The sequence below is a fragment of the Oncorhynchus clarkii genome, chromosome 22 (assembly GCF_045791955.1).
Source record: "Oncorhynchus clarkii lewisi isolate Uvic-CL-2024 chromosome 22, UVic_Ocla_1.0, whole genome shotgun sequence".
In the NCBI taxonomy this organism is placed as follows: Eukaryota; Metazoa; Chordata; class Actinopteri; order Salmoniformes; family Salmonidae; genus Oncorhynchus; species Oncorhynchus clarkii.
This window is the reverse complement of record NC_092168.1, coordinates 35,509,796-35,522,729: the sequence shown is the minus strand read 5'-3', so window position 1 is coordinate 35,522,729 and position 12,934 is coordinate 35,509,796. Positions and strand designations below refer to the sequence as shown.

General features: G+C 40.0%; 1 protein-coding gene across 1 annotated transcript in view; it reads left to right on the top strand.

Moving 5' to 3' along the window:
• LOC139380827 (low-density lipoprotein receptor-related protein 1B-like) overlaps window positions 1-12,934 on the top strand; it is a 485,305-nt gene that overhangs the window by 414,686 nt on the left and 57,685 nt on the right. Inside the window, exons 58-65 of the mRNA XM_071123916.1 lie at window positions 2,785-2,966; window positions 3,491-3,690; window positions 3,967-4,155; window positions 4,396-4,544; window positions 4,812-4,905; window positions 8,333-8,449; window positions 8,909-9,028; window positions 10,449-10,568. Of these exons, the coding sequence (XP_070980017.1) occupies window positions 2,785-2,966; window positions 3,491-3,690; window positions 3,967-4,155; window positions 4,396-4,544; window positions 4,812-4,905; window positions 8,333-8,449; window positions 8,909-9,028; window positions 10,449-10,568 (1,171 nt within the window). The remainder of the gene's footprint in view (window positions 1-2,784; window positions 2,967-3,490; window positions 3,691-3,966; window positions 4,156-4,395; window positions 4,545-4,811; window positions 4,906-8,332; window positions 8,450-8,908; window positions 9,029-10,448; window positions 10,569-12,934) is intronic.

The window sequence follows — 12,934 nt, the reverse complement described above, 5'->3', positions numbered from 1 at the left end:
CGCTCCCTGGATCCCGACGGCTGAGTGGAGAGGATCCGAAGTCGCTGGGTCCATTCTTGGTCGGATTCTTCTGTTACGGTGCGTGAATGAGGACCCAAAAGCGAATTAACTTAAACAGAGCTTCTTTAATTACCAAACATAGGTAGGCTCAGACGGACCGGCAGATTCCGACAGGACAAGACAAGGTTACAGCAAACATGACGACAGTCTGGTTCAGGCATGAAACACAACAAACAAGAATCCGACAAGGACAGGAACAAAAACAGAGAGAGATATAGGGGACTAATCAGAGGGAAAAAGGGAACAGGTGGGAAAAGGGGTGACGAGGTGGTTAGGAGGAGACAAGGCACAGCTGGGGGAAAGAGGGGGTGGAAAGGTAACCTAACAACGACCAGCAGAGGGAGACAGGGTGAAGGGAAAGGACAGAGACAAGACACAACATGACAGTACATGACACCTACGCAAATGCCATCATTAAAATGACTCTTTATAACAATACATTATAGACAGGCCTTTTTTTTAGGACTAGTTTAGCCTTACACAGTGGTCTGAAACTCATGGTTTACAGACCACCTCAGGCCTGCAAGTAAGGTTGCAATATTCCAGTAATTTAACAAAAATTCCCTAAAATCCTGGTTGAAGGACTCCAGATTTCCTGCTTATTCCCACCTGTTCTCAGGAAGTTCCCAACTGGGATATTTGTAAAGCTACCAGAGTTTTGCAAGCCTACCTGCGAGTCACATTATGCTGGTTTGCAATGTGAGGTGTAAATTCCTATTGGAATCCAGCCAGTGCTAGGATCTCTAAAAGTTTGAATTTTTATTCAGCCGCAACCTGCATTCAGAATGACTGCCATAGTTAAGTAAATTGTGTGGAGACTACCTAAGCCCCATTTAAACTGGAACAACCATTTCACAAACGTCTGCTAAATGCAAAAACACAGAAGTTAAACATTTGTTTTAAATCAACCTGCAGTAGTGCATGCTGGGAAATATGATAGTGATGTGCATGGTTTTGCCTAACTATCCTAACTTCTTAAAATTTGTCAGGGTTAAAATATTGCTGTGTTCGTGCTGCATTAGCATCAAATGGTCACCTCATTCAGATAAAGAGTGAATTTACCTTGTTTCGTATACCTGCTGCTGGCTGGCTGAGGCTCACTCCAAGCTGTCAGTTGTCACTTTTCAGAGAGTAAGGGCCAGTGTGTTGACTTTGGATCTGCAATGCAATTGGTCAATAATCTAACACAGCTTTCAACACATTAATTTCAGGAATTTACAAAAAATGTGTTGAGAAATGTACACGAATGTGTTAAAAATAGTGCTCACTGCCACTAGCACCCTGCCACGGCTCAGCCACAGCTAAAGGATTTGAGATAGGTCTGTTGTTTTAGCATGGAGGTTAATTATGAGAACAGTGAATAAAGCAGACCATAGTTTAAGCCCTAGAATATGACTTCTTTAAAGTATAAGACATGGAATGGGCAAAGCTAGGGGATTTGTGCTTATTTACTTCAGGGTAGAGGCAAGTTAATCCCAGTGAAATGTACTGCATATGTTTCTTCTCTTTTGCGGCGAGCAAAATAATGGTGGATATTTTGCATGTACCATATTTAGACTGCCAGAAATGGATGAGTGTTTTTCTACATACATTACAATGTGTTTTCTATGGCAATGCTTGACAATGTAATTTAGACAATGATGTTATAAGTAGCCCCCTGGGTTATAGGTAATGTTCTAACTAACCCTAAACTACAATAACATTATACTGTTGCGCTGACAGAACATTACAGTGAATAATGAGTACAGTGTTTTTTTGTTAATCATAGTTCTAATCTGCCTCTCCAATAACAGCCCTTAGCAAGCCTCCAGTATGTGCGCCTCTGGTTGTTTACTCTGTTTAAACATAAGGCATGTTAATGATGAAACAGGATGATAAAGCATAATTGAAGTTAATCAGAAGCAGAAGAGGTGATTTCTCGTCTGAGTACAGCTCAGAGACCAGGGGAGCACCTCCAGTGAGGTCTGTATAAGAAAGTAGCCAGCCCGCCTAAATCAAAGACACAGAGCATCATTATGTTGACTCCATTGTTTGAAATACTTCACAGCTTTTATTTGGATTGTGATTATAGTTCTTTGCTCATTGTCTATAGTCAGCAGGGTTTGGGGGACCTTACATGTTGACAAGACTCAAATCCACATGAAGAAATATTTCAAATCAATGCAACAAAAAGAGAAGCTAGACCACAGGCTCTACCTAAAGTGTTGTGTATTAACCACTCCCCCCTCTGTCTTTTTATTGCCTCCGGAGCAAGTTTCCTGACGGAAAACACTCCTCAATCTGTGACATTTTGGAGACTGTTTGAAGCTCCAGTTTAGTCTAAATTACTGCTTAGGGGACAGCCTAGTCGATTTGGCAAGGCTATATATCTCTTGCAAATGAGGATAGAGAAGGCCTCAAAGCGCATGATGTCCCTTAATGGCAGATTGCATGGGTGTTGTTGGGTCTGAAACAGTGTTTCAAGGCATCAGTTTCATGTGCCAGCTGGCACTATTATTGTTTATTCCTAACAACTTTTGCTAATTCAAAAGCTGCCTAAACTGAGAGACATTGAGTGAAAGTTGATGTATAATTCCACCATCATTAAGGATAAGGTTTTTAACATTTTTTTTTGCAACAATCTTTCATATGTTTTGGACATTAATCATATGATGAATGTTTTGGTTGTTGTTGTTGTCATTGTCTCTGCTAGTTTTTTTTATCTCCCTCTCTCTTTCCCACCAGATAGTCCATCGGACTGCGGTCCCCAGTGCACTGGCCCTGGATTGGATAGGGAAAAACCTGTACTGGTGTGACATCGAGAGGAAGAGCCTGGAGGTGTCTAAAGCTAACGGCCTGTACCCCTCTGTCCTGGTCAGCACTGGTATCAGGAACCCTACTGACCTGGCCCTGGATCCACAGTCAGGGTACTGTATCAGACACATTGACCTCTAACCCTAACCCCACTGACCTGGCCCTGGATCCACAGTCAGGGTACTGTATCAGACAATTGGGACCTCTAACCCTAACCCCACTGACAACTTAAACAAACACTCAAGCACGACTACACACTAAGCTGGACTGTCCGACTTTCAGCAAACAGGAGGCTTGGCATTAAGGTCTGTTTATGTTAGGGCTCAATCTAGAAGAAAGGTTATTTACGTGTCAAATTACCAATTGGTGACCCCTCCCTTACGGAATTACTTGGCACATTGTTAAGCAAATGTAATATTCAAAATTGACTCTGGATAAGAGTGACTGCTAAATTACTCAAATGTAAATGTACAATGTGATGATATAATGAGCAGTCTACTTTTACACCTGAGGATTTTTATAGCACTGAATACTAATTTAGTTTTTTCATTGTCATTTTCCTAATGTTAACCTAGCATTCTAATGATGTTTTGTAAGAGACACCTTGTAAGACGTCTCCACATTCCTCCATGTGTAGGTATGCATTCTGGGTGGACTGCTGTGAATCTCCTCACATCAGTCGTGTGGGTATGGATGGTCGAGGGCATGCTGTTATCATCGACAAAGAGATCTACAGCCCCACTGCCCTCACTATAGATTACACCAACAAGAGGCTGTACTGGGCAGATGACAACCACATTCTGTTCGCCAACATAGACGGCTCACAGAGACACAAAGGTAAGGAAGAATATAATGTTGGACTTTTTCCACTATAAGAATATGTGATTAATCAGGGTTTCTACCTGGGTCTCCCAGCACACCACAATACCATTTCAGCTGAGCCAAAGCCTAGGCATTAGATTGGGAGCTAACGCAAGTCTTAAGGTCTCAGGCTAGGTTACTCATCACACAAGTGTGATTGCTAAGCCACCTCAATTACATGTGTGTGGTGTTCTCTCACTTTTCTCATCAACTAATGATGGGTCTACTGTTTTGTATTGTGTCTCTCTCCAGTGTCCTATGATCACATTCAGGGGGTGATGGGTCTGACACTGTTTGAGGACTTTGTCTACTGGACAGATGGGAAATCCAAGTCACTCCGACGAGCACATAAAACTACTGGGGCCCAAGGAATTGAGCTGCTCAACTCCTGGCAAGCTATCAAATCTGTCAAGGTTTACCACTCACTACGCCAACCTGAAGGTAGAGTACCCCACCCAACACAGTAGTCCCCTCACTTACCCACCTGCCAACCCAAATACATGGTCATATACTGAATGGTTACATAGGTTATTACTATTATATAGTTTATGATATTATTATATAGGATGCGATTATATAGGGGATGGTATTAAGAATGTGGCTAATGTTCTATTTAATTATGCTGTACTTTCGGTTTTGTTCTCCCCCACCCTCTCTTTCTCTCCCCCCCTCTCTGTGCAGTGCCCAAGCACCAGTGTCAGGTGGCCAATGGAGGATGTAGCCACTTGTGTCTCCTTTCTCCTGGCGGGGAACACAAGTGTGCTTGTCCAACTAATTTCTACCTTGCTGCTGACAACAAGACCTGCCTTTCCAACTGCACTGCAAGTCAGGTCAGTGTCTATCCCTTCTCACACTCCTCAGCACTTGTAGATATGGTAACTCTTTTGGCATAGTCTGTTATTCTATTCTGTTTTCCCTCAAGGCAGATATGTGGTTTTCATTCCCTTTCTCCTTGTTTATCACATTGTCTCTTCTCTCCTGCCATGCTTCTGCAGCTTAAGTCCCATGAAAATAGTAGTGTTTGTTTTCCTTTTGTTTGAACAACAGTTTTTTGGGATAAGTTAGAATTCTGTCTAGTTAATTTGTGTGTTCTGTAGTTCCGCTGTGGAACCGACGAGTGTATTCCTTTCTGGTGGAAGTGTGACACTGTGGATGACTGTGGCGATGGATCAGATGAGCCTGCTGACTGTCGTGAGTAACATGTTTTTTCATTTCATATCAACTATGCATTACTGGACTTCCTGACTTCCTTGTAGCTCAGTGTTAAATTAAAATGTTGCTTTCATCATATTTAATCCAATGTGACACCAATGTCGATAAAACTTAGCAAATCAACCTAATTGTAGGTACAAGACACTCCGCCTCTTGTCATGAGATGTCCGGCTGTTACTGAGAACCACGTACCGGATTTTTTACAAGGTTGTTAGCATTAGGAAAGAAAGATAATTACTTGCCTCGATCTAGCTCAACATTTAGGCATAGGATAAGAACGAGAATACAGCGTCTATAAAGTGACAATTAGACTTGCCACCTTTTGGACTGAATACTTTTTGATAAAATGTATAATTTCTCGTTCTCAGTTGCCCATTTCTGTATATTATGCACCAACAATGTGCTTTCGTTTTGTAGCATTTCTGACAATGCTAACATTATTTAGCCAAAGCTCAGAGTTCTAAAACCGGGACCAACAACTCTGTTGCTAGCAGCTGTAGCTAGCTAACACCAGTCGGATGAGAAGCTAGCTACAAGAAAAGGAAGTTAGCTAGCTATTTTCCAATATGTTTTTCATATGGCTGAAGTCATCTGTGTAAACTAAATCAGAGCACAACCAAAATAAGCTAGCAAACGTCCTTGGCCACTATCATAGCCTGTTAGCTAGCCAACTAGGCAATAGGTACAAGCTAACTAGACTGTGCTATGGCTGTATAGATGGTGCACCAACCACAACTCAATGTCGACAATATATCTTAGTTAGCTAAATTCTTCCATAAAACAGAGCTAGCTAAGTAAAATTCATAGTCAACACCAAACTTTGCTCATTTATAATTCATACAATCAAACTGGCTGAATTAGCTATGTCATCATTTCATCAATCAAAACCAGCCTCTTACAACACAAACTGTAGCCATACATGTTCTTGCAAAGAAACAATTAGCTAAGTTGAATCTAAACCTGGCCAATGCACATACAAGCAACACATCTGCTGTGCAATGCACTGTGTCTACATGCTGGCTAGCTAGTTAGCTAGATCAACACATGAGTCCGACATGTTTTTTTTATATTTATTTGTAATTTTATTTCACCTTTATTTAACCAGGTAGGCAAGTTGAGAACAAGTTCTCATTTACAATTGCGACCTGGCCAAGACAAAGCAAAGCAGTTCGACACATACAACAACACAGAGTTACACATGGAGTAAAACAAACATACAGTCAATAATACAGTAGAAACAAGTTCATATACGATGTGAGCAAATGAGGTGAGATAAGGGAGGTAAAGGCAAAAAAAAAGGCCATGGTGGCAAAGTAAATACAATATAGCAAGTAAAACACTGGAATGGTAGATTTGCAGTGGAAGAATGTGCAAAGTAGAAATAAAAATAATGGGGTGCAAAGGAGCAAAATAAATAAATAAAATAAATACAGTAGGGAAAGAGGTAGTTGTTTGGGCTAAATTATAGATGGGCTACGTACAGGTGCAGTAATCTGTGAGCTGCTCTGACAGCTGGTGCTTAAAGCTAGTGAGGGAGATAAGTGTTTCCAGTTTCAGAGATTTTTGTAGTTCGTTCCCGTCATTGGCAGAAGAGAACTGGAAGGAGAGGCGGCCAAAGAAAGAATTGGTTTTGGGGGTGACCAGAGAGATATACCTGCTGGAGCGCGTGCTACAGGTGGCTCATGTGAGACCAGTGAGCTGAGATAAGGGGGGACTTTACCTAGCAAGGTCTTGTAGATGACATGGAGCCAGTGGGTTTGGCGACGAGTATGAAGCGAGGGCCAGCCAACGAGAGCGTACAGGTCGCAATGGTGGGTATTATATGGGGATTAGGTGACAAAACGGAAATATTGCTGTTCGTGCATCCGTTAAATAACGATTGTTTTCAAGTGCAACTTTAGTAACAATGGTTTTGGGAAACAGCTCTGAGATTTAATGATGCGCCTACGAAGGATCTAATGATAAACTTAGCCTAAATAAGATGCTTTTGGGAAACCTGGATAGTGCTGTCGCGGTAAACGTATGACCACCACACTCGGGGCGACAGGGTAGCCTAGTGGTTAAAGAGTTGCTCTAGTAACTTAAAGGTTGTATTGAAGGAATTTAATTCCTCTGTTTTAATTCCCAATTAAAATTAAACACTCTGTCAATTCATAAGAATTTGTAAGACCCTTATTTTATAGAAATAGACAGAGCCCGGTCTTAAAGTCAAATAGCAGCCTTTATTCACGAGAGTACTGCCACGATACAGGTTACCACAGGTTATAAACTGAAAATGACGTCATTAGTTCAAACACCAACCCGTGTCATCTCCGTTCCAATACAAAGGCTGTATCTCAAGCCTTCCCACATCCGTCTCCCTACCAATTTAATATAATTTACGAGTCAAAGTTTTCTCGTGTAGATAAGCATTCTAGCCAGTCTGATTCATTTGTACCAAGGAACAGACAGTCATTGTTCTAACTCTTGACCTGGTCACACACATTATATTCAGTACTGGGATCAAGAAAGGAAATTCATACATATACAGTAACATAATAGTATTCTGATTAGTATATCCTGATTGAAATGTATACATAATTAGTCATTATAGATATAAATTCCCTTAACAGGTTGCAAGTTCGAATCCCCGAGCTGACAAGGTACAAATCTGACGTTCTGCCCTGAACAGTTAACCCTAGGCCGTCATTGAAAATAATAATTTGTTCTTAACTGACTTGCCTAGTTAAATAAAGGTAAAAAAAAGTAGTTGCGAGTCATGACCGCAGTCAAATTCCCTTTGACAGTTGGTCATGGTAATCCCTTCCAAAACTGTGCAAATTAATGGAGCTGATGGGTAGCCTACCAAACTTGCTAAGAGAATCCTAAATAGCCTGCATACATATTGTTTGAAGTACAATAGACCAGCATGGCTACTTTAGTACTTTAAAGCTGTGTGCTGGAAAGTCTTGGTAGAGTATGGGTGGAGTAGTCGCTGTGATGCTCATGTGAATTTACTTTCTTTTTTTGGCTTCAGACCAATACCTACTTCTCACAACTTTAAAAAAAGTTTTTAATATTTATAACTCAACCTTTGAAACTATATTTTTTTATTACATTTGACTTACTTTATTGCTGTGATCTTTTACTGTGATCTCTCAAATTAGGATTACAGGTTACTTGCTGTATATTTTGAAATGTGGAATATGTATTAAATGCTTGCTAACATTTGCTACTTGGTTGCACATGTTTTATTTGAGGGATAGTTTCAGAAATGCTGTTTTACATTAAGTCATTAAGTATTTTTTTAGATTACAAATGTGTAGTTTATCACCATACATGAGCATACATAATGTTCAGTGTACAAGTACTGTAATTAGCTGGTTTGCATTCCCTGACATAACGTTGCTAATACATTTTCATGCAGCTGAATTCAAATGTCAGCCTGGGAGGTTCCAGTGTGGCACTGGCCTCTGTGCTCTTCCTCCCTTCATCTGTGATGGAGAGAACGACTGTGGAGACAACTCAGATGAGGCCAACTGTGGTAAGGAGGAAGACTGGGGATGTTGCATTCCCATGCAAGTAGATGGGTGAAGTCAAATTGCGGTGGTCTGAGGAGTCTGTAATCTGTTGATATCTGGCCACAGTAGCATATCGATTAAAGAAGACGACTGTGATTGTTACTGTCCTTCACATCAAACCTGTTGATGAGAACATAAGACAGAAGCCAGCAGCTTCATACCTTTCTTACTGCTTGATACCTTTTAATGCTTTTTGTTGCAATTTAAGTATTGGTTTCTGTCACAATAAAAAGCCCATGTGGGAATGTGCTTTAATTTCAAAGCATTGTAAAACATGTTATTAACTTGTTTTTGGCTTAGCCAACATTACTTTCACTTTATCTTAAGGTGCCCTTTTGTCCTACATTTTCTTTGATGGATGCTTTTCACCTTCAATGGATGCTCCATCAGTTCTACCTCTTCTTCTCCATTTTGTCTTTCAGAGACGTACATCTGTCTGTCAGGGCAGTTCAAATGCACCCGGAAACAGAAGTGTATCCCTCTAAACCTCCGCTGTAACGGACAGGATGACTGTGGAGACGGAGAGGATGAGACAGAATGTCGTAAGAAGAAGAACCTTCTGTATTAGTACCTGACGGATTGTTTAAGGAATCTGTAGGATTACTTTTTAATTTAGGCTAGACTTTTTCTCTAAGATTATTTTCTGTTTTATAGCTTTTTCCCCCAAGGAAGAGTGAGATGGAACTTATTATGTGAAGGTTTAACGGTGGCATCTGACAAGTTGAGACCAGTGAATTTATAGTAAAACTCCGACAGCCTACCCTTAGGTGCTGCCTTAAATAATATTGAGTCAGATAGTGATTAGGTATTCCAAAGGCATGCTTGATTAGCGCTTTCCCTGTGTGAGAGGATTAGCTATCATTGAATTAAAAAGTGAAAGAGAGAACAGAATAGTGAGAGGTATTTCCCTTCTGTTATGGTAACTCTAGCTATCAGCAGTAGCTTTATACGTCAGACAAATATATTTGTTTTGCCTGCCTGATTTCAAGATGGAGTGAATGTCACTATGGAGTGAGAGTCAGTATAAAAGCCTTGATTAAGGAGAGAGGCGTTCTCCCCTTGAATTAGACTGTATATTTAAATGTGTAAATGTAAAAGATATTTTCAGAAGTACTGTGCCAATCAAAAGATAATGGTACAGATGTGGGATCTTAATTTGAGCCAGTTTGCTAGAGAAGGAAAATAATCCTGCAGTAACAGGAAATGTGGATTGTAATTGTTGGCCATTTATTTAGGGGTTGATACATTTTTCATAAGGGAAAATCAGTCTGAAATGTCAAAGTGGAAATAACAAACTTCAGAGGCCATTTTAAACCTCAAATACACTACAAGTTTTAAATGTCCTGCATTGCAGAAAAGTTATCCTGCAACATGGTGATCAAATTAAGATCCTACATCTGTAGCTGCAACTGTGATAAGGGAAGTTAAATAACGGAACAGAAGACAACTGCTGCTGCTTTTGGTATGCAGTGATACTATACCACAGTTGGTATAGTATCTGACTTCAATTGTCTGCATATACAGTATATCAGTTTAACTGTTTATTGTGTTACTCTGTTTGCAAATCAGTTATTTCTGAGCCAGAGGCTGATAATAATAATGTAACTATAATTATTATGATTACATCCGTAAAGTATAGTAATACATTTTATTACCGCAGCATGTCTTCTCTTTGTTCTTGCCTCTGTAAATTATAGGTATTTTACACAGCTGGCCTGTTTATCCAGGCTGTTCTTCTGTTAACATTCTGTCAATAATAGTGTTGTTTGTTCATCTCTCACTCCTTATACCACTCTCTCCCTCTCTTGGTCTCGATCTCTCTCTAACTCCCTCTCCCCTCCATCGATCCCTCCCTCTCACTTTCTCTCTGTTTTTCTCTCTTTCTCGATCTCTCTCTCCCTTCCTCTCTCCTTCCCTCCCCTCCTTGGCCTGGTGTAAACCTGGACCCCCTCCTCTCCACAGCGGAGAGTACATGTTCCCCGGAACAGTTCCAGTGCAAGGCCTCCATGCACTGCATCTCCAAGCTGTGGGTGTGTGATGAGGACCCGGACTGCACAGACGGGTCAGATGAAGCTAATTGTGGTGAGTGGGGGAGCGCTTAAATCATAATTCAAATAAGTCCTCTAGTTTTATTGAGCCTTGGTTGAAATTGTGATTAGGAGATGAATACATTTTACACATGGGCACATTCTCATCTGCTCTGTACTGATTGAGTTGAAGCAGCCATAGAGAATGCCTACTGGTAGTTTATCACCACAGGATGTCAGACTTGTCAGTAGTGTGTATGGCACTGAAACACCAGTGCCATACACCCCCCCCCAAAAAAATAAAAATATTTTCAGGTTATTTTCAGTGGTAGAGAACCTTTCCAACCTCCCACAACTATACTGCCCTACCAAGCAAATAGGCAGTAACTGCTCATAGTGTGGAACTAAGAAAAATTGCTTTTATTTACCTTGGTTTCACAGTAACTTTAGGCAGTTGCTGCTAACATGAGCCCTGTTTTCTCCAAAATACAAATACAATAGAGGCAGGATACTTGTCCACATGACTAAGCATGTATTTAATGTAACAAAAATTACATTTACAAATGTTCTCCCAATTGAGCAGTTACTGCCTTTTTGCTTGGTAGGGCAGTATATCTTCCACTGGTTATTACTTTAAACTGTGTAGCCTCCTGAAGAGCATCTACGCTAACTTGAACGCCTTTTGTTCTGAGACACAATACTGCTAGGAAGTCCCTCAACTCTGTTGTTATACTTTAAAGCCGTTGTCTTCCACTGGATGAAGCGTTCAATGATTTTAGCTATGCTCACATCTAAAGAAGGGAGAGAACAAGGTTCAGCATGTAGTCTTCTCCCGCCTTTGTGGAGAGGTAATTATGTTGTTTTCCTCTTCATCTCATCCCAATGGTTATTTGAGTGGATAGATAGGTTGCCATTCTCTTTGGTAATATCGAACAGCACAAGATCAATATTTTCTTCACTCAGTATTGGTTGTTTTGTTAGATACTAGCTCTTATTAAGTTCAAAACCAGATGTAAGCTAATAATTGCTGCGAACTAAATAATTTATTTATTTTAGAAGTTGTAAAATGTTAATGAACATTTCCTAAATGCTGTTCAGTTGTACTACAGTTTTAGAGTACATTTGATAGTGTTAGGGGGGCGCCTTATACACCAACAGAAAAAGTAATAATAATTTAGTGCAATATAGAGGATAATTAGGATAGTGAAATAAAAGTATATTCCCAAAAATATACTCTCCCGGTCAAAAGTTTTAGAACACCTATTCTCAAGGGTCTTTCTTTATATTTACTATTTTCTGCATTGTTGAATAATAGTGAAGACATATGGAATCATGTAGTAACCAAAAAAGTGTATATATATCAAAATATATTTGAGATTCTTCAAAGTAGTTACCCTTTGCCTCGATCACAGCTTTGCACACTCTTGGCATTCTCTCAACCAGCTTTTCCAACAGTCTTGAAGGAGTTCCAACATATGCTGAGCACTTGTTGGCTGCTTTTCCTTCACTCTGCAGGTCCAACTCATCCCAAACCATCTCAATTGGGTTGAGGTCGGGTGATTGTGGAGGACAGGTCATCTGATTCAGCATTCCATCACTCTCCTTGGTCAAATAGCCCTTACACAGCCTGGAGGTGTGTTTTGGGTCATTGTCCTGTTGAAAAACAGGACAATGCGCAAACCAGATGGGATGGCATATTGCTGCAGAATGATGTGGTAGCTATGCTGGTTAAGTGTGCCTTGAATTCTAAATAAAACACTTTAATAAGAAACTTTTAAAGTTCTTGACATTTTCCGGATTGCTTATTTGAGCTGTTCTTGCCATAATATGGACTTGGTCTTTTACAAAATAGGGCTATCATCTGTATACCAACCCTACCTTGTCCCAACACAGCTGATTGGCTCAAACGCATTAAGAAGGAAAGAAACTGCACAAATTAACTTTTAACAAGGCACACCGGTATTTTAAATGCATTCCAGGTGACTACCTCATGAAGCTGGTTGAGAAAATGTCAGGAGTGTGCAAAGCTTATTACTTTGAATAATTTCACATATAAAATATATTTAGATTTATTTAACCCTTTTTTGGTTACTACATGATTCCATATGTGTTATTTCATAGTTTTGATGTCTTCACTATTATTCTACAATGTAGAAAATAGTAAAATAATGAAAAATCCCTGTAGGTCCAAACTTTTGACTGGTACTGTACATACTTTTCTGAAACATTTGTTTCAAATACTTTATTTGCTTCTAAGTGTTTAATATTGCAAACTTGTCATAGATTCTGTTAGGAGATCTAAGCCGTTGGCAGCACAGTCAGGTATTTCATCCTACACTGTGTAGCCTCTCTCGAGTATGAAGGAGGTTTTGAACTTGGTGTCAGGCTTGCACTATGAGGAAACCCTGAGGAAATGATGAT